The following is a 27,596-nucleotide window of genomic DNA, read 5'->3' as shown; positions in this document are numbered from 1 at the left end:
TGTCACTGAGTGAGCCCTGGATTCAAAGCCTCTCCTGTATTAGTGTAGCACCCTCAACCACCCCCCCACTCAATCCCCCCTTATCCCCCCTCTCCCATTCCATCCCCCCTACCCACCCCCACTTGTCCATCCCCTGCCCCCACCCCCACCTCCATTCCCCCCTCCAACCCCTATTCCCCCTTCCCCTCTCCTGACCCCCACCTCCCTCCCTCCCCCACTCTTCCCTCCTCCCCAGCCCCTCTCTCCTGCCCCCCACTGTCCCCCTCCCCTCCTCTCCACCCCCACTCTCTCCTGTCCCCCACTGTCTCCCTTCCCCCCTCCTCCGGCCACCCCCACTCTCCCCCTCCTCCCCCCACCCCTACCGCCACCCTCCTCCTACCCCCACCCTCCCCTCCACCCAGTCGGCCGCCACGCCCACTCCCCTCCGTGGAGCCGTTGGCTGCCGATGTGCGAGTCTCTGCCGGGGGGAGGGGGGAGAGAGGGGGGGGGGCGACTGAGCGCGGGCGGGCGGCGGCCATCTTGTTTTGGCGAGTTTGGACCAAATGAAGTGGAACGTGGAGCATTGTGACGTCAGACGCCAAGGAGTTTCAGGAGATGGGTTAGAAAGTGATTTTTTTCAACTTTAAAAATGTCTGTAGCTTTAAAAATATAGCTTCGATTTGAATGGGAGTTGTTACATAATATGCCCAGGATAATGGTGAGTAACGTGGTACAAAGATTGTGGCGCTACGGTGTGCCATTTTGGCTGTGCGAAGCACCAAAGATATGGTGTGCACAAACACACATACACACGGACAGAGAGTTAGATATAGATATAGATAAACATAGCACAAAAAGTAAGGAAATTTGTGTTTGGTAGATTATTTCTTTGTTGTAACAATGCTTCTTGGCAATAAATCTTATACCGTTGGAAAGCCTGTTTATTTCCCTTTTAAATGGTGCCACATTTGTAAGGAACATGCATTTGTGGGATGAGCAGCAGAGCTGAGTATGTGGGTTGCGCCCATGAAAAATCTGCCAAATCTTCTCTGCCAATGCCAAACAGCTTATTCTGCCATTGACTCTTGTTCGGTGTTGTTTGGTGGATTGGATGATTGAAGTCTGAAGAAACAAGACATATTGGCAATTTAACAATTTATTAATTTAATAAACAGGAGCCTCAGTAGCGTGTGGAAGAACCATACACAGCCACAACAGCCTGGCACCTCCTCCTCATGCCGGTCACCAGCCTGGTCACACACTGTTGTGGGATGGCATCCCATTCTTCAACCAGCATTTGTCGCAAGTCAGCCAACGAGGCACCTGATTGTCAGCACCTGGGGGTACCAGAAGCTCAAAACAAGAGTCAATAGCAACAGCAGAATAAGCTGTTTGGCCTTGGCAGAGAAGATTTGGCACATTTTTCATGGGCGCAACCCATATACTCAGCTCTGCTGCTCATCCCACAAATGCATGTTCCTTGCAAATGTGGCACCATTTAAAAGGGAAATAAACAGGCTTTCCAAAGGTATGATTTATTGCCAAGAAGCATTGTTACAACAAAGAAATAATCTACCAAACACAAATTTCCTTACTTTTTGTGCTATGTTTAGATAGATGGATGTCCCCCAAAGAGTTGGAGAGGTTTAACCCAACTGGACTCGATTTCCAACCGGATTGGGAGGCTGCTACTGCTTGTGCAGGTGTGGGAGTTGGGGGGGGGGGGGGGGGGTGAAGGTGCATTATCCCACTGGCAGGCTGCGCTGTCAAAGCTAGGCACTGGTTAAATGGGCTGAATGGCCTTCCCTTGTGCAAGAGAGAGAGACCTGCGATTGGGATCGGGGCACGACAGAGAGTCTCCGCAGTGGACTGCACCTAGGGTCATTCCCAAATACAGGACAAAGGGTGGTGTCACCGCCCACGCGCCCCACGTGACCTCGCTCGGCCAGCGGCCACGTGCTCCTGCTCCACCAATGGCGGCCGCGCGGGGGCGGTGACGCCACCCTTTGTCCCATATTTGGGAGCGAGGAAGTTGGCAACCCCCCTACACCAATACGGGACAAGGGCGGTCCCCACAATTTAGCACAAAACGCGGGATGTCCCGGCTAATGGGGGACAGTTGGCGACCCGAACTGCATCACGACAGGTGGATCATCGCAACCCAACAGGGGCGACGGGCTGAAAGTTCAGGGGGAAGCACAGAGGAGGTGGTTAGGGTCGACGGCGGATTTTTTTTTTTTGGTCGGTCGGTCGGTCGGTCGGTCGGGCAGACCCCGGCGACCACGTTAAGCTGAAACACAAGGAGTCAGGAGGAGCATTGAGCTCACCAGCCACAGGCTACCCAGGGGGTACGCCACAGCCCCATTGCCCCAGGTGTCCACCAGGGTCCCGTTAATCATCTGGTAACGGTTGTTCCGCAGGTGGCTATTCGACCTCCCCGCCCCGCTCAGGACCGAGCCCAGGACCATCCCGCCCGCCACCCCTGCCAACCCGGCCCCCACCATCTTGGCCTTGTTGGACAGTCCCTTCTTGGGCTTGTACCCGGGGTTGGGCTTGTAGCCGGAGCTGGACCTTCCGCGGCCGCCGGCCACCAGCAGGATGTCGCTCAGGGTCCCAGTGAGGAGGAGAAGCAGGCAGGCAGATGCCAACTCCTGCCGCCGCATGGCGGGTTATCTGGCCAAACCAAGAGAGAAGAGAGAAAAGGTCAGGTTTAAGTTAGTTTATTACTATCATAGAAACATAGAAACATAGAAAATAGGTGCAGGAGTAGGCCATTCGGCCCTTCGAGCCTGTACACACCGCCATTCAATATGATCATATCATCATATCATATCATATATATACAGCGCGGAAACAGGCCCTTCGGCCCACTAAGTCCGCGCCGCCCAGCGATCCCCGTACATTAACACTATCCTACACCCACTAGGGACAATTTTTTACATTTACCCAGCCAATTAACCTACATACCTGTACGTCTTTGGAGTGTGGGAGGAAACCGAAGATCTCGGAGAAAACCCACGCAGGTCACGGGGAGAACGTACAAACTCCTTACAGTGCAGCACCCGTAGTCAGGATCTGGCTGATCATCCAGCTCAGTAACCTGTACCTGCCTTCTCTCCATACCCCCTGACCCCTTTAGCCACAAGGGCCACATCTAACTCCCTCTTAAATATAGCAAATGAACTGGCCTCAACTACCTTCTGTGGCAGAGAATTCCACAGACTCACCACTCTCTGTGTGAAGAAATGTTTTCTTATCTCAGTCCTAAAAGACTTCCCCCTTATCCTTAAGCTGTGATCCCTGGTTCTGGACTTCCCCAACATCGGGAACAATCTTCCCGCATCTAGCCTGTCCAACCCCTTGTGCACTGAGGTACAGTGAAAAGCTTTTTAATTTAGTGGCCTTCAATCATTTCATCCGATTGGGGAGAATCCGATTTCCTTTGTGTGTAGATTAGTATTTCTTTTGTTTGGAGCTGCAGTGGGAAAAGCATTGTGTTTCGAGGGTGTCCTAGTACACCCGACTTAACATACAGCAAGCAATTAATTCCTGGCCTATATATAAAAAAACAAAATGGAGGGGAATGGAATGCATTAAGTCATTCGTATTGTATCTTTCCTTCAATAAAAATAAATATTAAAAAATAATAATTCCTGGACTGCTGGGTTTGTGACCCGGGAGGGCGGGCAGAACGATCTGAGGTGGATCTCAATGAATGGTCCACATGTTGGATTAGGCTACATCCCAATGGTCGATATGTTGGACTAGGATCTCAAAGAAACAGGACAACAATAGACAATAGGTGCAGGAGGAGGCCATTCAGCCCTTCGAGCCAGCACCATCATGGCTGATCATTCTCAATCAGTACCCCATTCCTGCCTTCTCCCCATACCCCCTGACTCCCCTATCCTTAAGAGCTCTATCCAGCTCTCTCTCTTGAATGCATTCAGAGAATTGGCCTCCACTGCCTTCTGAGGCAGAGAATTCCACAGATTCACAACTCTCTGACTGAAAAGGTTTTTCCTCATCTCCGTTCTAAATGGCCTACCCCTTATTCTTAAACTGTGGCCACTGGTTCTGGACTCCCCCAACATTGGGAACATGTTTCCTGCCTCTAACGTGTCCAACCCCTTAATAATCTTATACGTTTCGATAAGATCCCCTCTCATCCTTCTAAATTCCAGTGTATACAAGCCTAGTCGCTCCAGTCTTTCAAAATATGACAGTCCCGCCATTCCGGGAATTAACCTAGTAAACCTACGCTGCACGCCCTCAATAGCAAGAATATCCTTCTCAAATTTGGAGACCAAAACTGCACACAGTACTCCAGGTGCGGTCTCACTAGGGCCCTGTACAACTGCAGAAGGACCTCTTTGCTCCTATACTCAACTCCTCTTGTTATGAAGGCCAACATTCCATTGGCTTTCTTCACTGCCTGCTGTACCTGCATGCTTCCTTTCAGTGACTGTTGCAGGATGGATGCAGGGCAGTGATTCTCATATCTGGGCTGGCGTAGAATGGGGATGACCATTCGGTCCAGAAAGGAGATTTCTTCAACCAAAGGGCGGTGAATGGAAACACAAGGAGCTGCAGATTCACTGTCTGCTCTGTTATCCCTCCACATCCCAAAGCTGTTCTGGTCAATTCATTGTGTCGGAAGGAACTGCAGATGCTGGTTCTGAAGACTGAAGAAGGGTCTCGACCCGAAACGTCACCCATTCCTTCTCTCCAGAGATGCTGCCTGTCCTGCTGAGTTACTCCAACTTTTTTGTGTCTACTAGTCAATTCATTGGCCGTTGTAAGTGAACATTGAGTGCAGGCAGCTGGAGTTTGATTAAGGATTCAGATCACCACCGCATGAGATTATTTTCCACATGGTGTATATCAAATGTTTTCATGCGATCGCCTTTCATCCAGCAGATTAAAACATTGGTCAGCAGGTATCCGAGCCGGTCAGGGTGGATTGGGTTCCGTTGTGGTTGGAGAGAGGTAGCAGCATAGTTGTGGTTCACCATCATCAACAGAGATCATCAACAGGTGAGATTGAAGAAGCCTTCTACCCTCCTGCAAGCAATTTCTACCCAAGACCCTGCAAGAAATTGCAGAGAGTTGTCGATGTAGCCTAGTCCTACATATGGACCAGACTCCCCACCATTGACCACATCTACTTTTCATACTGCCCTGGAAAAGCAGCCAATATAAATCAAAGACCTCTCCCTCCATGCCCATTCCTCCTTCTCCCTGCTCCCATCCGGCAGGAGGTACAGAGGCTTGAAAGCGTGCACCACCAGACTTGGGAAGAGAGGAGAGCAATTGCAGCAAGTTAGCCCTCTGGTGCAAGACTAACCATCTCAACAAGATACCCAAATTGTGCAATTGGCGAAAAGGGTCAATATTAAATAAAATTATTCGAAAAGGGATTAACTTCCAGCCAGAACAGCAGCTTCCTCTACAGTCTGCTCCACAAGTACCAATGCATTGATCCAACAGGCTGAAAGACTCTAAAACGCAAAATGTATCAGGGAACTAACTGAGCAATCCTGTAGATGAGCTCCGACTGTTTCACAGAACAATGTCCAAATTCTAAAGAAGGCGGCACGGTGGCGCAGTGGTAGAGTTGCTGCCTTACAGCGAATGCAGCGCCGGAGACCCAGGTTCAATCCCAACTATGGGCGCCGTCTGTACGGAGTTTGTACGTTCTCCCCGTGACCTGTGTGGGTTTTCCCCGAGATCTTCGGTTTCATCCCACACTCCGAAGACGTACAGGTTTGTAGGTTAATTGGCTTAGTATAAGTGTAAATCGTCCCTAGTGCGTGCAGGATCGTGTCCATGTGCTGGGATCGCTGGTTGGTGCGTAATCGGTGGGCCGAAGGGCCTGTATCTCTAAACTAAACTAATATACGACTTGATAGACACAAAATGCTGGAGTAACTCAGCGGGTCAGGCAGCATCTCTGGAGAGAAGGAATGGGTGACGTTTCGGGTCAAGACCCTTCTTCAGACTTGGTTTTGTGTTACGTAGAAATCAGATTCCAGAAATCAGATAGGCCACATTTCGGAGATTCACAAACCGCATGTGCTACTATGAATCGGTGTCACATTTACCAGGGCTGCAAAGATATTTCACATCATTCATCTCCTCAATTTGCCACAATTCTACACTGCCAACGTAGACTCTGTCCTCACCTTCTCCATCGTGGTCTGGTTTGGCTCAGCCACCAAACACCACATCCGGAGGCTGCAACGCATCGTTCGCACAGCTGAGAAGGTTGTTGGCTGCAACCTTCCCCCCATTGACGGACTGTACACTGCAAGGGCCAGGAAGCGAGCGGGCAAGATCATCTCTGACCCCTCTCACCCTGGCCACAAACTCTTTGAAGCACTTCCCTCTGGAAGGCGTCTCCGGACTGTCAAAGCAGCCACAGCCAGACATAAAAACAGTTTTTTTCCACGAGTAGTAGCTCTACTCAACAACTAAAAGTTTGTGGTCTCTTTTTGCTCTGGTTTATTTCACTCACATGTTTAAACCGTAATGTTATATCCTTAATGTTTTATGCTTTATTCTTAATTGTTTACTGTATGTCGTGTTGTTACTTGCAAGCGGAGCACCAAGGCACATTCCTTGTACGTGCACATACTCGGCCAGTAAAAACTTACTCAATTACTTCAACTGTTAGTCTAGGATGTAAAACCACTTCCAATATTCCACAGCACGAACCGACAATTTGGCCAAATGAGCAGGAAGGATCTGCTGGAATACACCGAAGACAAGATGAAAAATGCTGGAGTAAGTCAATGGGTCAGACAGCATCTCTGGATAGAAGGAATGGGTGACGTTTTGGTTCCAGACCAAAGTCTGAATAAGGGTCTTGACCTGAAATGTCACCCATTCCTTCTCTCCAGAGATGCTGCCCGACCCGCTGAGTTACTCCAGCATTTTGTGTCTACGTTTGGCCAAATTAGTCATTGCCACAACTGTTGAGCCACACCAGCCCCCTCCCACCCCTTTCCATCTCATTTCTTTCCACATATCCTATTCCTTTTGATCTCAAGCCATCCACACGTCTTTCCTTTAATCTCAGACACAAAGTGCTGGAGTAACTGTTTGGGCCAGGCAGCATCTGTGAAGGAAATGGACCGACAAGCTTTTGGGTTGGGATCCTTGATCAGACTGATGCAAGACCCTCCATCAGCCTGAAGAAGGGTCCATTCCATCCACAGATGCTGGGTGATCAGCCGAGTCTTAGTTTGGTTTAGAGATACAGCGCGGAAACAGGCCCTTCGGCCCACCGAGACCGCGCCGACCAGTGATCCCCGCACATTAACACTACCCCAACACACACACACGTACACCAAGCCACCTAACCTACAAACCTGTATGTCTTTGGAGTGTGGGAGAAAACTGAAGATCTCGGAGCAAACCCGTGCAGGTCAGAGAGAGCGTACGAACTCCGTACAGTAGTCGGGATGGAACCCGGGTCTCCGGCGCTGCAAGTGTTGTAAGGCAGCAACTCTACCGCTGCGCCACCGTGCCGCACAAGTTCCTCCAGCACCTTTAAGCAAGATACAACAATGCAGTTGACTGTAAAGAGACTGTAAAGATTTTAGTTTGAGGTAGTAATTGGCAGGACTCCAGTGTGAACACGGCTGTTCCCTCTGAGTCTTGTATCCACCAAGAGGTGGTGGTCTTAAACACACAACGTGCTGGAGTAACTCAGCGGGTCAGGCAGCATCTCTGGAGAACATGGATAGGTGACGTTTCACAGAGTGCTGGAGTAACTCAGCGGGTCAGGCAGCATCTCTGGGGAACATGGATAGGTGACGTTTCACAGAGTGCTGGAGTAACTCAGCGGGTCAGGCAGCATCTCTGGAGAACATGGATAGGTGACGTTTCGGGTTGGGACCCTTTAGATCGATCCCAGAAGTGTCCCGGCCGAAAACGTCACCTATCCATGTTCTCCACAGACGCTGCCTGACCCGCTGAGTTACTCCAGCACTCTGTGAAACGTCACCTATCCATGTTCTCCAGAGACGCTGCCTGACCCGCTGAGTTACTCCAGCACTGTGACTTTTTGATAAACCAGCATCTGCAGTTCCTCGTGGCCATCCTTCACCTGAAACGTCGCTCCCACAATAGTGCAGCCCTCCCTGACATCCTGGACTGGGACTTGGACTCCCGCACAGGATCTCTACCCATATTGTGGCTGGTGACCACACAACTGATGGGTGTTATCATAAGGTCACAAGTGATCAGAGCAGAACTAGGCCATTCGGCCCATCCAGTCTGCTCTGCCATTCAATCATTGGCTGATCTATCTCTCCCTCCCCAACCCCATTCTCCTGCCTTCTCCCCATAACCTCTGACACCCGTACTAATCAAGAATCTATCTGTCTCTGCCTTAAATATATCCATTGACTTGGCCCCCACAGCCTTCTATGGCAAAGAATTCCACAGATTCACCACCCTCAGACTAAAGAAGTTCCTCCTCATCTCCTTCCTAAAGGAACGTCCTTTAATTCTGAGGCTGTGCCCTCTGGTCCTAGACTCTCCCACTAGTGGAAACATCCTCCCCACATCCACTCTATCCAGGCCTTTCACGATTCGCCATTGTTCAATGTTTTGCACAATTGGCACTTCTGACTAAATGGTACTCTCTTCATCAGAGCATAGTGCATGCACGATATATATATATATATATATAAAGTAGGATTAGTTGTGAAAATCTCACCTATCTCATCGTGCCTCTGGGTCACCAATTTGTACCAAGGCAGACGTGGTGATCCATCGGCGAGGTTGCCTAGCAACACCCATCCTCCTCCTCCTGCTGTTGCTAGGCATACAGAATTAGGAGATTGGGAGGACCGGGTGGTTCGTGTGATGGGAGGCTACAAATAGCGTTCCTCGCGAACAAGGCACAACCTCATCCGAGATAATCCACCCAGCGTTATGACCAGCACAACGAGTGGAGCAGCAATCTCACGAGATCATGTGCAGATGCTGGTTTAAGACAGACACAAACAGCTGGAGTAACTCATCGGGTCAGGCAGCATCTCCGGAGAGAAGGGATGGGTGACGTTTCAGGTCGAGACCCTTCCGATCCAAGATATCATCTATTCATTTCCACCAGAGATGCTGTCTGACCCTCTGAGTTACTCCAGCTTTTTTGTCTCCATCACAAGACCATGTACCAGATTTTTTAATTTGTTGCAGCTTGCGGTTTGATAAATTATTCAGTGGTACTTTTGATATCCTGTATTTGATATTTCAAGTGAAGTCGGTAGGTTTCCTTTCAAAATTGTTTCCATCGTCTCATTTGTTTGATGAGTAAAACAAATGGGGGATTTTACGCGGACACACTGTACATCGGCCTGAGAAAGCCCGAAGTCCCACGCAGAAATTGTACAAACAAGCCCTGCATTTCAGTACAGTTTTAGCAAAAGAAATCTGTTTCTGCCCCACCAACATCCCCATCCACCTGTGGAGCAGAAGCAGATTTCTTTCACTATTCTTTTCACATTACTGCCTTGCCCTCTAAAACCCCCCTCCCCTCCCACCCACCCCCCCCTTCCACACACACCACACCCTCTCCCCTCACACCCCTTCCCCTCACACCCCCTTCCACACCGCCCCCCCACCCACTCCCACCCCCTCTTCCACTCCCACCCCTCTCTCCCACTCTCTCTCCCACCACCACCCCTTCTCTCTCCCACACTCCCACCCCACCCCCTCCCACACACAACCCCCCCTTCCACACACACCACACCCTCCCCACCCACCCCCCACTCCCACATCCCCTCATCACACACACCCCCATCCCCACACACCTGCAAGTAACCCTTGCCTCCCCTCTCTCTCCATCCCTCCCCCCCTCTCCTCGTCTCTCTCCACGGATGCTGCCCGACCCGCTGAGTTACTCCAGCATTTTGTGTCTATATCTTCCATATTCCTGCCACAGCAGGTCCCCAGCTCCGCCTTGGTCAAGGGACGGTCGCCCTTGTTGGGAACTGTGTGTCAGTGTAACCTGCCCTCACCAGTCCCACCAGAGCCCAGTGCCACCACCGCCACCCTCACATTGCCCGGTCCAGCACGGTCCAGCCCGTCCCAAGATACATGCCCACTGCACCCTGTAATAGATCACAGGGGAGCGATGTAGGATGGCAATAGCTCCCTACCCTCTCTCCCACCCCCCCCCTCTCTCCCACCATTCCCCCCTCTCTCCCATCCCACCCCTCTCTCCCACTCCATCCCACCCCCCTCTCCCACTCCACCCCCCCCTCTCTCCCACCCCTCCTCTCTCCACTCCCTCTCTCTCCCACTCCACCCCCCCTCTCTCCCACTCCCCCCTCTCTCCCACCATTCCCCCCTCTCTCCCATCCCACCCCTCTCTCCCACTCCATCCCACCCCTCTCTCCCACTCCACCCCCCCTCTCTCCCCACCCCTCCTCTCTCCCACTCCACCCCCCTCTCTCCCACCCCTCCTCTCTCCCACTCCCTCTCTCTCCCATTCTATCCCCCTCTCTCTCCCATTCCATCCCCCTCTCTCTCCCACTCCACCCCCCCCTCTCTCCCACGCCCCCCTCTCTCCCACCATTCCCCCCTCTCTCCCATCCCACCCCTCCTCTCCCACTCCACCCCCCCTCTCTCCCATCCCACCCCTCTCTCCCACTCCACCCCCCCTCTCTCCCACCCCTCCTCTCTCCCACTCCCTCTCTCTCCCATTCTATCCCCCTCTCTCTCCCACTCCATCCCCCCCTCTCTCCCACTACCACCCCCTCTCCCACACTCCCACCCCCTTCTCCCATTCCCCCCTCTCCCACTCCCCTCCTCCCCCTCTCTCCCACCCTCCCCCCTCTCTCCCACCCCTCTCTCCCACCCCTCTCTCCCACCCTTCCCCTCGTTCCCACTCCCTCCCCTCTCTCCCACTCCCTCCCCTCTCTCCCACCCCCTCTCTCTCTCTCTCCCCTCTCACCACCCCCCTCTCCCTCACCTCTCCCTCTGCTCCCTGACCACCCCAGTGTCCAGCCCAGGTTACCTGCCGATAGCCCAGGTTACCTGCCGATAGCCCAGGTTACCCTGCCGATAGCCCAGGTTACCTGCCGATAGCCCAGGTTACCTGCCGATAGCCCAGAGCCACCGTCAGCCTCTCCAGTCCCCGCTCCAGCCGAGAGCTCCTGCAAATAAACAGGCGAGCCCGTCCTCGATTGTATTAACCAGCCTTCAGAATGGACAGACTGCGAGATGGGCCAATGGTAAGGACCATTTTGGGTGTGCACGTATGTGTGTGAGTGTATACACACACACTGGACTTCTTTCTCTCTCTCATTGATCATATTGTTTACTGTGCACTCTGTTTCCATATTCTGCTGTGCTGCTGCAAGTAAGGATGTGGTTGTTCCATGTGGGACACACGACAATAAATCTCTCTTGGCCACTCGATGCTGTCTTTTGCGTTCATCGAAGAGAGAGCAACGGTCAGCTGAAGGTGTGAAGTGACCAGGGTTGCCAACTATCTCGCTCCCAAATACGGGACAAAGGGTGAGGTCACCGCCCCGCGCCCCGCGCGACCTCCCCCAGCCAGCGGCCACGTGCTCCCGCTCCACCAATGGCGGCCGCCCGGGCGGGGAGGCGTGTTGCGACGTGACCTCCGTCAGGCGAACACACTCGGGTCCCCGCTCCCCGAACACACTCCGTTAGCCCACACTGTCCCGGGCGACAGCGGCCCCCGGGCCTAATACGGGACAAGGGCGGTCCCGTACGGGACGCACCAATATGGCTCAAAATACGGGACGTCCCGGCTAACACGGGACAGTTGGCGACCCGAGAAATGACTGCTCTTCACTGGGTTCGGCCAGTCAGAGTTGCCATTCAGCAGAGTTTGAATCTTACCCAGATTCTCCCACAAACTGTCTCAAAAAGGCAGCCAGTATCGTCAGAGACCCACACCACCCTGGCCACACTCTCACTGACCCACACCAACCTGGCCACACTCTCACTGACCCACACCACCCTGGCCACACTCTCACTGCCCCACACCACCCTGGCCACACTCTCACTGACCCACACCACCCTGGCCACACTCTCACTGCCCCACACCACCCTGGCCACACTCTCACTGACCCACACCACCCTGGCCACACTCTCACTGACCCACACCACCCTGGCCACACTCTCACTGACCCACACCACCCTGGCCACACTCTCACTGACCCACACCACCCTGGCCACACTCTCACTGACCCACACGACCCTGGCCCACACCACCCTGGCCACACTCACACTGACCCACACCACCCCCCCCCCCACACTCTCACTGACCCACACCACCCTGGCCACACTCTCACTGACCCACACCACCCTGGCCACACTCCTCACTGACCCACACCACCCTGGCCACACACTCACTGACCCACACCACCCTGGCCACACTCTCACTGACCCACACCACCCTGCCCCACACCACCCTGGCCACACTCACACTGACCCCACACCACCCCCCCCCCACACTCTCACTGACCCACACCACCCTGGCCACACTCTCACTGACCCACACCACCCTGGCCACACCACCCTGGCCCACACCACCCTGGCCACACTCTCACTGACCCACACCCACCCTGGCCCACACCACCCTGGCCACACTCTCACTGACCCCACACCACCCTGGCCCACACCACCCTGGCCACATTCTCACTGACCCATACCACCCTGGCCACACTCTCACTGACCCACACCACCCTGGCCACACTCTCACATGACCCACACCACCCTGGCCACACTCTCACTGACCCACACCACCCTGGCCACACACTCACTGACCCACACCACCCTGGCCACGCGCTCATCTCACCCCCACCATCGGGAAGAAGGTACAGGAGCCTGAACACTAACGTCCAGGTTCAGGGACAGTTTCTTCCCGACAGCCACCAGGCTGTTAAACACCACAACCTCAAATAAGCTCTGAACTGCAATAGACTTGAGGGCATTGGCTTTGTCTTTTAGCACTATTATTATTTATTTTTTGTGTATATGTGTGTGTATATGTGTGTGTATATGTGTGTGTATATGTGTGTGTATATGTGTGTGTATATGTGTGTGTATATGTGTGTGTATATGTGTGTGTATATGTAGTATAAGACAATAACTGCAGATGTTGGTACAAATCGAAGGTATTTATTCACAAAATGCTGGAGTATTCAGGTCAGCAGGTCAGGCAGCATCTCAGGAGAGAAGGAATGGGTGACGTTTCGGACCCTTCTTCAGACACACATATACACACACATATGTATAGATACACATACACACATATATGTGTGTGTGTATGCATATATATATGTATATGTGTGTGTATATATATACGTTACACATGTATATATACATGCATATGTTTATATGTACACACACATATGTATATACGTACACACACATACGTATACACACACACATAAGTATACACACATATAAATGTTTCCAACAAATCATCCTCTAACATTTCCGTCACCTACAACGGGACCCCACTACTGGCCATATCTTCCCATCCCCTCCCCTTTCTGCGTTCCGCAGAGACCGTTCCCTCTGTAACTCCCTGGTCCACTCGTCCCTTCCTACCCAAACCACCCCATCCCGGGCACTTTCCCCAGCAACCGCAGGAGATGCAACACCTGTCCCTTTACCTTCCCCCTCAACTCCATCCAAGGACCCAAACAATCTTTCCAGGTGAGACAGAGGTTCACCTTGCACCTCCTCCAACCTCGTCTATTGTATCCGCTGCTCTAGATGTCAACTTCTTTACATCGGCGAAACCAAACACAGGCTCGGCGATCGTTTCGCTCAACACCTTCGCTCAGTCCGCCTTAACCAACCTGATCTCCCGGTGGCTGAGCACTTCAACTCCCCCTCCCACTCCCAGTCTGACCTTTCTGTCATGGGCCTCCTCCAGTGCCATAGTGAGGCCCACCGGAAATTGAAGGAACAGCACCTCATATTTCGCTTGGGCAGCTTGCAGCCCAGCGGCATGAACATTGACTTCTCCAACTTTAGATAGTTCCTCTGTCCCTCTCTTCCCCTCCCCCTTCCCAGTTCACCCTCTATCTTCCTGTCTCCACCTATATCCTTCCTTTGTCCCGCCCCCCCTGACATCAGTCTGAAGAAGGGTCTCGACCCGAAACGTCGCCCATTCCTTCTCTCCTGAGATGCTGCCTGACCTGCTGAGTTACTCCAGCATTTTGTGAAACACATATATATGTATATACGTACACACGTATATATACATACACATGTATATATATGTATATATGTATACTTAACCACTTAACCTACAAACCTGTACGTCTTTGGAGTGTGGGAGAAAACTGAAGATCTCGGAAAACTGAAAAACGGCACACGATAGCGTGACAATTCTAGGCCCACCTTACTCACCATCGTGCCTTTGGTGCTAATGGAAGAAGTTTCATTGAAATCGGTGTTATGTTGTTAACGTTATTCACATTTTAAAGTTTAAATCTATCTCCTAGGGAGGGTGGGGGGGGGGGGGGGGGGGAGGGAGGGAGGGAGGGAGGGGGGGAGGTTGGAGAGGGGGATAAGGGGGGTTGAGGGGGTTGGAGTGGGGGGAAGGGGAAGAGGGAGAGGTGAAGGGAGAGGAGGGGAGGGGAAGGGGGGAGGGGAAGGGGGGAAGGGATGGGGGTGGAGGGAGGGAGGGAAGGAGAGAGAGGGAGGGGGGGAGGAGGAGGAGGATAAGGGGGGTTGAGGGGGATGGAGTGGGGGTGGAAATGTGGGAGGGGGAGGTGAGGGGGATGGGAGAATGGATGGGGTGGAAGGGGTGGAGGGAGGGAGGGAAGGAGAGGGAGGGAGGGGGGGAGGAGGAGGATAAGGGGGGCTGAGGGGGATGGAGTGGGGGTGGAAAGGGGAAGGGGAGGGGGAGAGAGAGGGGAGTGGTGGGGGAGAGGGGAGGAGAGGGTGCTGCACCAATGCAGAAGAGGTTCGGGCCCAACAGGTTCACTTGGTCTTGTGTGACAATAAAACACTCTTAACTCGTGACTGGAATTGTATTGGTATCTGAGTACGAACTGCTGCCCACTAATTGACTTTGGGATTTTGCCGCATGTGACATTACTGGAATTAGATTACAGAGAGAACAGATGTACATTGGTACATCAAGTCAGTGCCTAATAGAATGATTGCACTAATAATTTTCCATTAAAAGATTGAAATACAAAATAAGCAGCACATTACTACTTTTACATTACAGATAGAATTCACACAGTGGGGAACTCTTACATGATGGTCCAATTCTATACTGCTATCATTGAGTCCGTCCTCACCTTCTCCATCATGGTCTGGTTTGGCTCAGCCACCAAGCACCACATCCTGAGGCTGCAACGAATCGTTCGCACAGCTGAGAAGGTTGTTGGCTGCAACCTTCCCCCCATTGACGAACTGTACACTGCAAGGGCCAGGAAGCGAGCGGGCAAGATCATCTCTGACCCCTCTCACCCTGGCCACAAACTCTTCGAAGCACTTCCCTCTGGAAGGCGACTCCAGACTGTCAAAGCAGCCACAGCCAGACATAAAAACAGCTTTTTTTCGCGAGTAGTCGCTCTATTCATTAACCAAAAGTCTGTTGCCTCCTTTTGCTCTGGTATCTTATTTCATTCACATGTTTAAACTATAATGTTTTATTCTTAATGTTTTATGCTTTATTCTTAATTGTTTACTCTGTGTGCTGGTGTTGTTACTTGCGAGCGGAGCACCAAGGCACATTCCTTGTACGTGCACATACTTGGCCAATAAACTTGTGTAGAAAAATAACTGCAGATGCTGGTACAAATTGAAGGTACCACAAAATGCTGGAGTAACTCAGCAGGTCAGGCAGCATCTGGGAGAGAGGGAATGGGTGACGTTTCGGGTCGAGACCCTTCTTCAGACTGACGTCAGGGAGGCAGGACAAAGGAAGGATATAGGTGGAGACAGGAAGATAGAGGGCGAACTGGGAAGGGGGAGGGGAAGAGAGGGACAGAGGAACTATCTAAAGTTGGAGAAGTCAATGTTCATAATGCTGGGCTGCAAGTTGTTCAGGGGAAATATGAGGTGCTGTTCCTCCAATTTGCGTTTGGCCTCACTCTGTCAATGGAGGAGGCCCATGACAGAAAGGTCAGTGTGGGAATGGGAAGGGGAATTAAAATGTTTGGCAACTGGGAGATCAGGTCGGTCCAGGTGGACTGAGCGAAGGTTTTCAGCGAAACGATTGCCCAGTCTACGTTTGGTCTCGCCGATGTGTAATGTATAAGGGTTAGATATTGCGGCACGGTGGCGCAGCGGTAGAGTTGCTGCCTTACAGCGAATGCAGCGCCGGAGACACAGGTTCGATCCTGACTACGGGCGCCGTCTGTACGGAGTTTGTACGTTCTCCCCGTGACCTGCGTGGGTTTTCTCCGAGATCTTCGGTTTCCTCCCACACTCCAAAGACGTACAGGTTTGTAGGTTATTTGACTGGGTAAAATGTGAAAATTGTCCCTGGTGTGTGTAGGATAGTGTTAATGTGCGGGGATCGCTGGGCGGCGCGGACCCGGTGGGCCGAAGGGCCTGTTTCCGCGCTGTATGTCTAAATCTAAAAAAAATAGCCGTTCGGGCTAACGGAATCAAAGGATATGGGGAAAAAGCAGGAACAGGGTCCTGATTTTGGATGATCAGCCATGATCATATTGAATGGTGGTCGAAGGGCCGAATGGCCAACTCCTGCATCTATTTTCGATGTATGCATCTTGTTCAGTCCCATTGTCTGTATCTCGTTCTCAACTAACACACACCTTACAATGGCCTGTTCCCGTTATCGTCGTTATTTTTTGCATGTCATTCATTTAGTCTATACCTCTCTACATCACCGTCTATATCTCTCGTTTCCCCTTTCCCCCTGACTCTCAGTCTGAATAAGGGTCTCGACCCGAAACGTCACCTATTCCTTTTCTCCAGAGATGCTGCCTGACCCGCTGAGTTACTCCAGCTCTTTGTGTCTGTCTGCGGTTTAAACCAGCATCTGCAGATCTTTAATACACAACTGATGTTTGTAAGTGGGTGCATTCAGAGGCTCCCCGGTGTATATAAGTCCTTTATTAGCAGATCATTGGCAGTACAGATGCCGGCTACCGTTACACTCCAGCTCTACAACTCAGACACAAAACTGTTTGATGCACATACTGTTAGATGCACAGATTGTGGGCGTCATGGCTGGACTGCTGAAGCAACACTGGTGGTCTGATTCCCCTGTTGAACATTTTGCCTCAACTTTATTGTATGGAGAGCAAGTCCTAAAGACTACTACACCTGCTCTAGGTCCAAGTTTGCGTTGGAACCTATGGGATTTGGGTGGTTGCAGAGACAGGTTCGTATAACGTAGAGATTTTACTACACAGAAACACATCACTCGACTATAGTCTAATAATAATAATAATAATGCATTACATTTATATAGCGCTTTTCAAACACTCAAAGACGCTTTACAGGGATTTAAAGAACATAGCGAAGTGAATAAATAGATAAATAAGTAAACGAACAGAGAAAGGAGACAGAAGGTGAGGTGACCTTCAGTGGTTGAAGGCAGTACTGAACAGGTGAGACTTCAGTGATGTTTTGAATGTGGTGAGTGAGGAGGAGTCTCTGACGGTTTGGGGTAGTGAGTTCCAGAGGGTGGGAGCAGCGATGGAGAAAGCCCTGTCCCCCCAGGATCTGAGTTTGGTCCGGAGGGGGGGGGGGGGGATAGGAGATTGGCAGCAGCAGAGTGGAGGGTGCAGGTGGGAGTGTGCCTAGACACCTTTAAAGGAAGCTGAATAACTGTGAAGGGAAGAGATTTAGAGAGGATAGAGAAGACGAGGGGAGAGTGGCAGCGGAATCATTCTACCACACCCAGAGAGCATTGCTGAACCACTGTCTACCTCTTTGGTGACCCTTGGACTATGCTTGGTCTGAAGAAGGGTCTCGACCCGAAATGTCACCCATTCCTTCTATCCAGAGATGCTGCCTGTCCCGCTGAGTTACTCCAGCATTTTGTGTCTATCCGTGATCGGACTTTGCTGGCTTTACCTTGCACTAAACGTTTTTTCCTTATCATGTATCTGTACGCTGTAAATGGCTTGGTTCTAATCATGTATCGTCTTTCTGCTCCCAGGACAGCACGCAACAAAAGATTCCTCGAAGCACTTGACAATAGACTGAACTGAACTGGAGAATATATGCAGGCCAGTTGATTTCTACAAGATGGCCTGTTATCTACTTCTCATGTAACTGGTCTAAGTGAGTTTAATGCTCCGCACAAACTCCATTACACTTTATTTCATTAGCCGATTGCACCCTGTAACCACATCCTCTGATGCCCTTTTTCCCCTGATGCGCTCAGATGCTTTTAACATGAAGCAAGATAAATATTCATCTCAGCCAGGCAGACACGAAAAGCTGGAGTAACTCAGCGGGGACAGGAAGCATCTCTGGAGAGAAGCAACAGGTGAGGTTTCTTGTTGAGACCCTTCTTCAGTCTGAAACCCATTCCTTCTCTCCAGAGATGCTGCCTGTCCCGCTGAGTTCCTCCAGCATTTTGCGCCTACCTTCGATTTAAACCAGCACCTGCAGTTCCTTCCCACACATTCATCTCAGCCACTCTGATTATAAGGTAGCATCTTCCTTAAGATGAGGAAAAACTTTTTCAGTCAGAGAGTTGTGAATCTGTGGAATTCTCTACCTCAGAAGGCAGTGGAGGCCAATTCTCTGAGTGCATTCAAGAGAGAGAGCTAGATAGAGCTCTTAAGGATAGCGGAGTCAGGGGGTATGGGGAGAAGGCAGGAACGGGGTACTGATTGAGAATGATCAGCCATGATCACATTGAATGGCGGTGCTGGCTCGAGAGGCCGAATGGCCTACTCCTGCACCTATTGTCTATTGTCTTCCGGCCTTCCTGCTCTCTGTATTAGACATTTTGCTTCTTTATCGGATTATTTTGAGGACATCTTGCCTTAATGGCTACCATTTAAAATTACACGGAGAGGCAAAAATCCTTATCTGATGATGTAAACTCATTGGACTTGGATTAAAAACACAAGCAATTTATCATATCATATCATATCATATATATACAGCCGGAAACAGGCCTTTTCGGCCCACCAAGTCCGTGCCGCCCAGCGATCCCCATACATTAACACTATCCTACACCCACTAGGGACAATTTTTACATTTACCCAGCCAATTAACCTACATACCTGTACGTCTTTGGAGACGTGGAGAAGTAGCTCATCATTGGAATATGCCAATGCATAATTCCAAAATCACGGGCAGAAATTAGACATCAGTCTGACCCCAGTGTTATGTATTTTTGATTGAAATGCAGATATTTTACACATGGCAATTGAATATCAGGGAGCATAGGTTTTGGGAGAGAGTGGGGACGTTTAAAGACTTGCGAGGGAATTTTCTTTACAGATTGGAACTCGCTGTCAGGGAAGGTGGTAGAAGCAGATACGATAGTAACATTTAAGAAGCATTTAGACAGATCCAGGACCAGGTAGGAAATAGAGGGATATGAACCATAGGTAGACACAAAAAGCTGGAGCAACTCAGCGGGACGGGCAGCATCTTTGGAGAGAAGGCATAGGTGGTGTTTCGGGTCGAGACCCTTCTTCAGACTGATGTCAACCAAATGCAGGTAGGTAGGACAATAGACAATAGACAATAGGTGCAGGGGGAGGCCATTCGGCCCTTCGAGCCAGCACCGCCATTCAATGTGATCATGGCTGATCATTCTCAATCAGTACCCCGTTCCTGCCCTCTCCCCATACCCCCTGACTCCGCTATCCTTAAGAGCTCTATCTAGCTCTCTCTTGAATGCATTCAGAGAATTGGCCTCCACTGCCTTCTGAGGCAGAGAATTCCACAGATTCACAACTCTCTGACTGAAAAAGTTTTTCCTCATCTCAGTTCTAAATGGCCTACCCCTTATTCTTAAACTGTGGCCCCTTGTTCTGGACTCCCCCAACATTGGGAACATGTTTTCTGCCTCTAATGTGTCCAACCCCTTAATAATCTTATACGATTCGATAAGATCTCCTCTCATCCTTCTAAATTCCAGTGTATACAAGCCTAGTCGCTCCAGTCTTTCAACATATGACAGTCCCGCCATTCCGGGAATTAACCTAGTAAACCTAGAAATCTGTTCTAGAAATCCCTGTAAAGCGTCTTTGAGTGTTTGAAAAGTGCTATATAAATGTAATGCATTATTATTATTATTATTAAACCTACACTGCATGCCCTCAATAGCAAGAATATCCTTCCTCAAATTTGGAGACCAAAACTGCACACAGTGCTCCAGGTGCGGTCTCACTAGGGCCCTGTACAACTGCAGAAGGACCTCTTTGCTCCTATACTCAACTCCTCTTGTTATGAAGGCCAACATTCCATTGGCTTTCTTCACTGCCTGCTGTACCTGCATGCTTCCTTTCAGTGACTGATGCACTAGGACACCCAGATCTCATTGTACGTCCCCTGTTCCTAACTTGACACCATTCAGATAATACTCTGCCTTCCTATTCTTACCACCAAAGTGGATAACCTCACACTTATCCACATTAAACTGCATCTGCCATGCATCCGCCCACTCACACAACCTGTCCAAGTCACCCTGCAACCTCATAGCATCTTCCTCACAGTTCACACTACCACCCAGCTTTGTATCATCTGCAAATTTGCTAATGGTACTTTTAATCCCTTCATCCAAGTCATTAATGTATATTGTAAACAGCTGCGGTCCCAGCACCGAGCCTTGCGGTACCCCACTAGGATTACGTTAGTTTGGCATCACGACCAGCGCGGACAAAATAGGCTGGAGGGACTGTTCTTATGCCACACGTTTCTGAATTGTGTGTAAAAAAAAATCATTTTTAATACAAAATACCATATTATAGGGACATACGGATTAGCGGGGGCGGGTCTCGAACCCTCGGTTGGGCTAACGAGGCACGAGATGCGGGAGCACGGGATATAGTTGTGTCTGGCGACCAGCTGGAAAGATGAGATTAGATTATTATACCTAGTTAAGTAGTGTGTGTCCAAAAGCTGCAGTCTGTTTGCAAATACCTTTGAATAAAGACTTTGAACAAAGACGCTCGTTGTGGACTCACTACATTGGTGACCCGAACGCGAAGAAAACACGCAGCATGTCGCAGGTGGGAGCGAGCGCGGGCGAGGTTCACCTACCGCCGTTCTGGGCCCATCAGCCGCACCTGTGGTTTGTACAGGCGGAGTCGCAGTTCCACATTAAAAAGGTGGATAGCGAACTGGAGAAGTTCCACCACCTCGTGAGCTGTCTGCAGGCGGAGGTGGCTGCGAGGGTCAGTCAATATTTGACCAGTCCACCCCAAACGGAGCAGTACGTGGGGCTCAAGAGGCTCCTACTGAAGAAATTCTCCTGGAGCCAGAACCAACGGGCTCTGAGGCTGCTCCATCTACCAGCGCTGGGGCAGCGGCTGCCGTCCGAGTTGATGACGGAAATGCTGACCTTGGTGGGCGACCATCAGCCATGCATGATGTTCGAGGCGGCATTTCGAGAGAAGCTACCCCAGGACGTCAGGCTGGTGTTGGCCGACGTCTCGTTCAACGACCCGGAGACGTTCGCCGAGAAAGCCGACGTGCTCGTCAGGGAGCGGCACACCCGTTCAATCGTGTCTCGAGGCCCAGCGGCAGTCGGGGGAGCGGCCGGGAGAGCGACGGCTCGACCGCTATTTCGCAGTCTGCCAGGCAAGAGGGGGCTGCAGAACATGTTTATTGGTCGCGGGCACAACCAGCATGGCAGAATAAAAGCGGCTGGTGTTTCTTCCATCGGCGGTGGGGCAGTGATGCCCGAAGTTGCAGAGCCCCGTGTACGTTTCCGGGAAATGCCTGGGACAATCGAACGTAGAGGCAGTTTCGATTGGCCGTAATTGCCGCCTCTACGTGACGGACCAAGAGACCAGGATCGTGTTTCTGGTGGATACGGGAACGGTTGTGAGTATTGTGCCTCCCTACGGCTGTGAAGTCCAAGCGGGGGGGGGAAGGGGCCACCCCTTATTGCAGTGAACGGTAGCGCCATCCGCACTTACGGTAAGAGGACTATGTCCCTGTCCTTTGGGTCTAGGACCTACCGTTGGAATTTCATCGTGGCGGATGTGGGCCAGGCCATTTTGGGTGCAGACTTCCTATGGGCATTTTCGTTGGTCGTAGACGTCCACGGTAGCGGCCTGCATCCCTCGGCCGACGTACGGCCCCGAGGTACGGGGCCTGCGGCCCCTCCAAGCGCCGCCCCACCCAGTTTAGCGATCCAGGCCATCACCACGGCCCCCGGTCAGTTCGATGCGGTCCTAGCGGAGTTCCCGCAGCTCCTCGTTCAGCGTTTCGATGCACCTTCCGAGAAGCATGGGGTGGTGCATTTCATTCCGACCGAGGGCCCGCCGGTCTTTGCCCGGGCACGGCGCCTCCCTCCCGAAAAGCTGGCCATGGCTCGAGAGGAGTTCTTGAACTTGGAGAGGCTGGGAATTGTGCGGCCTTCAAGTAGTCCGTGGGCCTCAACCTTGCACATGGTTTCCAAAGCATCTGGGGGGTGGAGACCATGTGGGGATTTCCGACGACTTAACGCGGCAACACGGCCGGACCGCTACCCGATTCCGCACATACAGGACTTCTCAGCTAGCCTGGAGGGGGCTACAATTTTTTCAAAGATCGATCTGGTGCGGGGGTATCATCAGATCCCGGTCCATCCGCCGGACATCCCAAAGACGGCTACCATTACTCCTTTTTCAGTCAGAGAGTTGTGAATCTGTGGAATTTTCTGCCTCAGAAGGCAGTGGAGGCCAATTCTCTGAATGCATTCAAGAGAGAGCTAGATAGAGCTCTTAAGGATAACGGAGTCAGGGGGTATGGGGAGAAGGCAGGAACGGGGTACTGATTGAGAATGATCAGCCATGATCACATTGAATGGCGGTGCTGGCTCGAAGGGCCGAATGGCCTCCTCCTGCACCTATTGTCTATTGTCTATTGTCTATTCCTTTCAACCTGCAGGGCATATTACTACCACCAGATGGTGGACTTACCCCAGTGAATCGCAAAACAAGTGGTCATTCTCCTCAATATTTTAACCTTATGTCCAGATTTGCTTCGTTATTTTGTATAAGTCTGGCATATATAAGTCTGGCATTATATAAGTCTGGCACCTATTGTCTATTGTCCATTGTCTATTGTTAACTGCTAATATTATTTCACATTATGTAATAATAATAAATTTTATTTGTCATATGTATGTTGGCTCAGGGTCAATGGTACAATGAAATGTATTTGACAAGACAACGGGTCACCTCAGCAGTAATATTCCAAGGATAAATAAGATTTTTAAAAATGACATTAGTAAGGTAAAAAGACAATATTAAAAATAGGTTCAAAGACAATATTAAAAATAATCAACATATATGATGTGAAATGTGTTTATGAGTTCAGAAGCCTGATGGCCCGATGGTAGAAACTGTTCTTAAGTCCTGCGGTACGTGCACCATACTCCTGTAACGTCTGCCTGACGGTAACAAGGAGAACAGCCTGCGTGCTGGGTGGCTGTGGTCCTTGATGATGCTGCGTGCCTTCCGGAAGGCACCGCCGGTAGAACATGTCCTGAATGGCCGGGAGACAGTTGCCAGTGATGTGCTGTGCCGTCTTCACCACTAACTCTCTGTAGTGGTTTGTGGCTGTGGGCAGAACAGTTCCCGTACCAGACTGTAATGCAGCCCGTCAGCAGGCTCTCGATGGTCCATCTGTAGAGGTTTGTGAGGATGCTGGCGTTCATGCCAAAGTTCCTCAGTCTTCTCAGGAAAAAGAGCCGCTGGTGGGTATGTGACTTATTACTGAGGATGGCTGATTCGAGCAGCACTGATTCTGTGGGTCCATATAATGAATGCTGTGTTTCTGAAATATTTGTGCCAGCCCAAAATGTTGACTGTCTATTTCCCTCCACAGATGCTGCCTGATGTGCTGAGTTCCTCCAGCGCTTTGTGGTCTGCTTGAGGTCCCAGCATCTGCAGTTCCCTCCGTCTCATCTGGAATGTTGGCTTCCTGCACCGCCGCTTCCACCCCACAAGGTGGCGAGATTGTTGCTCCAATCTACTCGTAGTGGTCCTGCAACTAAAGTCAACCACAACTTGTCTACCAGTTTTTATCAATTGAAATATTTGTCCACTGTGGGTACGACCCAGCCAAATGACAGGTCTTGATTCGTGACAATGTTCCTTCCTTATCGCTGAAAACTCCTCCAGAGCTCCAGGAGCTAGACTTGTATTCACTGGAGTTTAGAAGGATGAGAGGGGATCTTATAGAAACGTATCAAATTATAAAAGGGCTGGACAAGCTAGATGCAGGAATAATGTTCCCAATGTTGGGCGAGTCCAGAACCAGGGGCCACAGTCTTAGAGTAAAGGGGAGGCCATTTAAAACTGAGGTGAGAAGGAACTTTTTCACCCAGAGAGTTAGCTGTGTTTAGGTTAACGGTTAGGTTTAGGTTAGGTTAAGGATAGCGGAGTCAGGGGGTATGGGGAGAAGGCAGGAACGGGGTACTGTTTGAGAATGATCAGCCATGATCACATTGAATGGCGGTGCTAGCTCGAAGGGCCGAATGGCCTCATCCTGCACCTATTGTCTATTGTCTATTGTCTATTGTGAATTTGTGGAATTCTCGCCACAGAGGGCAGTGGAGGCCAAATCATTGGATAGAGTTAGATGGAGCTCTAGGGGCTAGTGGAATCAAGGGATATGGGGAGAAGGCAGGAACGGGTTACTGATTGTGGACGACCCGCCATGATCACAATGAATGGCGGTGCTGGCTTGAAGGGCCAAATGGCCTCCTGCACCTATTTTCTATGTTTCTATGTTTCTATGTTTCTAATGGAACCAAGGGATATGGGGAGAAGGCAGGAACAGTTTACTGATTGTGGATGATCAGCCATGATCACAATGAATGGCGGTGCTTGCTCGAAGGGCCAAATGGCCTCCTGCACATATTTTCTATGTTTCTACCTTTTTCTGACCTCATGGGGTCTTTAGCAATTGAGATACGACAGTCTGGAAATCCTGTGTAGGAAGGAACTGCAGTTGCTGGTTTACACCAAAGATAGACACAAAATACTGGAGTAACTCCACTAATTTTGAGGATGTCTGCAACCTCAATCGATCGATCAATCGAACAACCGACCGACCGACCGACCGACCGACCGACCGACCGATCGACCGATCGATCTATCAATCGATCCATCGATCAATCGATCCATCGATCCATCGATCCATCGATCAATCGATCAATCAATCAACCAACCAACCAACCAACCAACCAACCAACCAACCAACCAACCAACCAACCAACCAACCAACCAACCAACCAACCAACCAACCAACCAACCAATCAACCAACCAATCAATCAATCAATCAATCAATCAATCAATCAATCAATCAATCAATCAATCAATCAATCAATCAATCAATCAATCAATCAATCAATCAATCAATCAATCAATCAATCAATCAATCAATCAATCAATCAATCAATCAATCAATCAATCAATCAATCAATCAATCAATCAATCAATCAATCAATCAATCAATCAATCAATCAATCAATCAATCAATCAATCAATCAATCAATCAATCAATCAATCAATCAATCAATCAATCAATCAATCAATCAATCAATCAATCAATCAATCAATCAATCAATCAATCAATCAATCAATCAATCAATCAATCAATCAATCAATCAATCAATCAATCAATCAATCAATCAATCAACCAATCAACCAATCAATCAATCAATCAATGAACCAACCAATTAATGAACCAACCAATTAATTAATTAATTAATTATTTCTCTTTATCAAAGAACTTACTAAAATCCATGTAGACAAAATCCACTACCCTACCCTCATTGATCACCTTCGTCATCTCCTCAAAAAACTCAATCAAGTTGGTAAGACAAGACCTGTCTCATCTACATCTCTCGTTTCCCTCTCCTCTGTCTCTCGGCCTGAAACATCACCCATTTCTTTTCTCCAGAGATGCTGCCTGTCCCGCTGAGTTACTCCAGCATTTTGTGTCTATCTACGGTGTAAACCAGCATCTGCAGTTCCTTCCTACACAGAAAAAAAGCCATGTTGACTGAACATATGCAGCCTATCTTTCATTCATTTGTTCTGTATCTCTCTACATCACCGACTGTACCTCCCGTTTACCTTTCCCCTGACTCTCAGTCTGAAGAAGGGTCTCGACCCGAAATGTCACCCATTCCTTTTCTCTAGTGATGCTGTCTGACCCCCTGAGTTACTCCAGTTTTTTTTGTGTCGATCTTCTAATTAACCCATTCTCTTTTCAAATGGGAGTACACCCTATCCTGAAAAAATCCTCTCTGGTAGCATTCCCATTGCTAATGTGAGGCTGATCCGTGGATTTTATCTGTCCTGGATCTCAGTCTCAGATTTTCTTTACTTACCTTCTTAAACAAAAGAACAATATTGGCTCCTCTCCGGTTCTCTGGGCCCTCACCTGTAGCAAGTGAAGATATAAAGATCTTCATCAAGCCCCTTACAATCCCCTCTCTTGCCTCTCTTAATAAGCTGGGTTAGATCCCATTAGGCCTTGGAGATTTATCCACCTAAATGGACTTCAACCACCTGTCATAGGGTTGCCAACTGTCCCGTATTAGCCGGGACATCCTGTATTTTGGGCTAAATTAGTTTGTCCCGTACGGGACCGCCCTTGTCCCTTATTAGTCGGGTTGCCAACTTCCTCACTCCCAAATAAGGGTCAATGGGTGACGTCACCGCCCCGCGCCCCACGTGACCTCACCCCGCCCGGGCCGGGCGGCCGCCATTGGTGGAGGGGGAGCACGTGGCCGCTGGCTGGGTGAGGTCACGTGGGGCGGTGACATCACCCTTTGTCCCATATTTGGGAGTGAGGAAGTTGGCAACCCTACCCTGCCATCTCCTCTCTTGCCTCTCTCAATAACCGAGATGAGAAAACAGCTCTTCACACAGAGAGTGGCGAGTCTGTGAAATTCTCTGCCACAGAAGGTAGTTGAGGCCAGTTCATTGGCTATATTTAAGAGGGAGTTAGATGTGGCCCGATCAGCCATGATCATATTGAATGGCGGTGCAGGCTCGAAGGGCCGAATGGCCTACTCCTGCACCTATTTTCTATGTTTCTATGTTAACCTGGGATAGATCCCATTGGGCCCTGGAGATCTATCCACTTTAATGGAGTTCAACCACCTGCCACCACCTACCTCTTGTTCTCAAAGTGCTCCAGCATTTAAGTATTCCCCACATTGATCTCACTGTCCTTCGCATCCTTCTCCTTGTGATGATAGATGCAAAGCGCTCCTGTAGCACCTCACCTGTGACTTTAAGCATAAAGTCCCTCCATGAGTGATCCTACCTTCTCATAGTCATAGAGTGATACAGCGTGGAAACAGGCCATGTGGCCCAACCTGCCCACACCGGCCAACATGTCCCAGCTACCCTAGTCCCACCTGCCTGCGCTTGGTCCATATCCCTCCAAACTTGTCCTATCCATGTACCTGTCTAAC

General features: G+C 50.3%; 1 protein-coding gene across 9 annotated transcripts; it reads right to left on the bottom strand.

Moving 5' to 3' along the window:
* Positions 1–979: 979 nt before the first annotated feature.
* Positions 980–11,188, bottom strand: LOC144610373 (uncharacterized). Of its 9 annotated transcripts, none has more exons than XM_078429001.1 (3): positions 11,093–11,188; positions 7,353–7,531; positions 980–2,652 (listed from the first exon to the last, which is right to left on the bottom strand). In XM_078429001.1, the coding sequence occupies exon 3, from the start codon at positions 2,640–2,642 to the stop codon at positions 2,265–2,267; it is 378 nt and encodes a 125-aa protein (XP_078285127.1). In that variant the 5' UTR covers positions 2,643–2,652; positions 7,353–7,531; positions 11,093–11,188; the 3' UTR covers positions 980–2,264. The 9 variants fall into 9 exon arrangements, with proteins under 9 accessions (XP_078285127.1, XP_078285125.1, XP_078285126.1 ...); XM_078428999.1 differs by having other exon boundaries at positions 11,032–11,167; XM_078429000.1 differs by having other exon boundaries at positions 10,967–11,166.
* Positions 11,189–27,596: the final 16,408 nt, after the last annotated feature.

This window comes from Rhinoraja longicauda, chromosome 36, assembly GCF_053455715.1.
Source record: "Rhinoraja longicauda isolate Sanriku21f chromosome 36, sRhiLon1.1, whole genome shotgun sequence".
In the NCBI taxonomy this organism is placed as follows: domain Eukaryota; kingdom Metazoa; phylum Chordata; class Chondrichthyes; order Rajiformes; family Arhynchobatidae; genus Rhinoraja; species Rhinoraja longicauda.
Note: the sequence above shows the minus strand (reverse complement) of the source record. Positions and strands in the feature narration are given on the sequence as shown.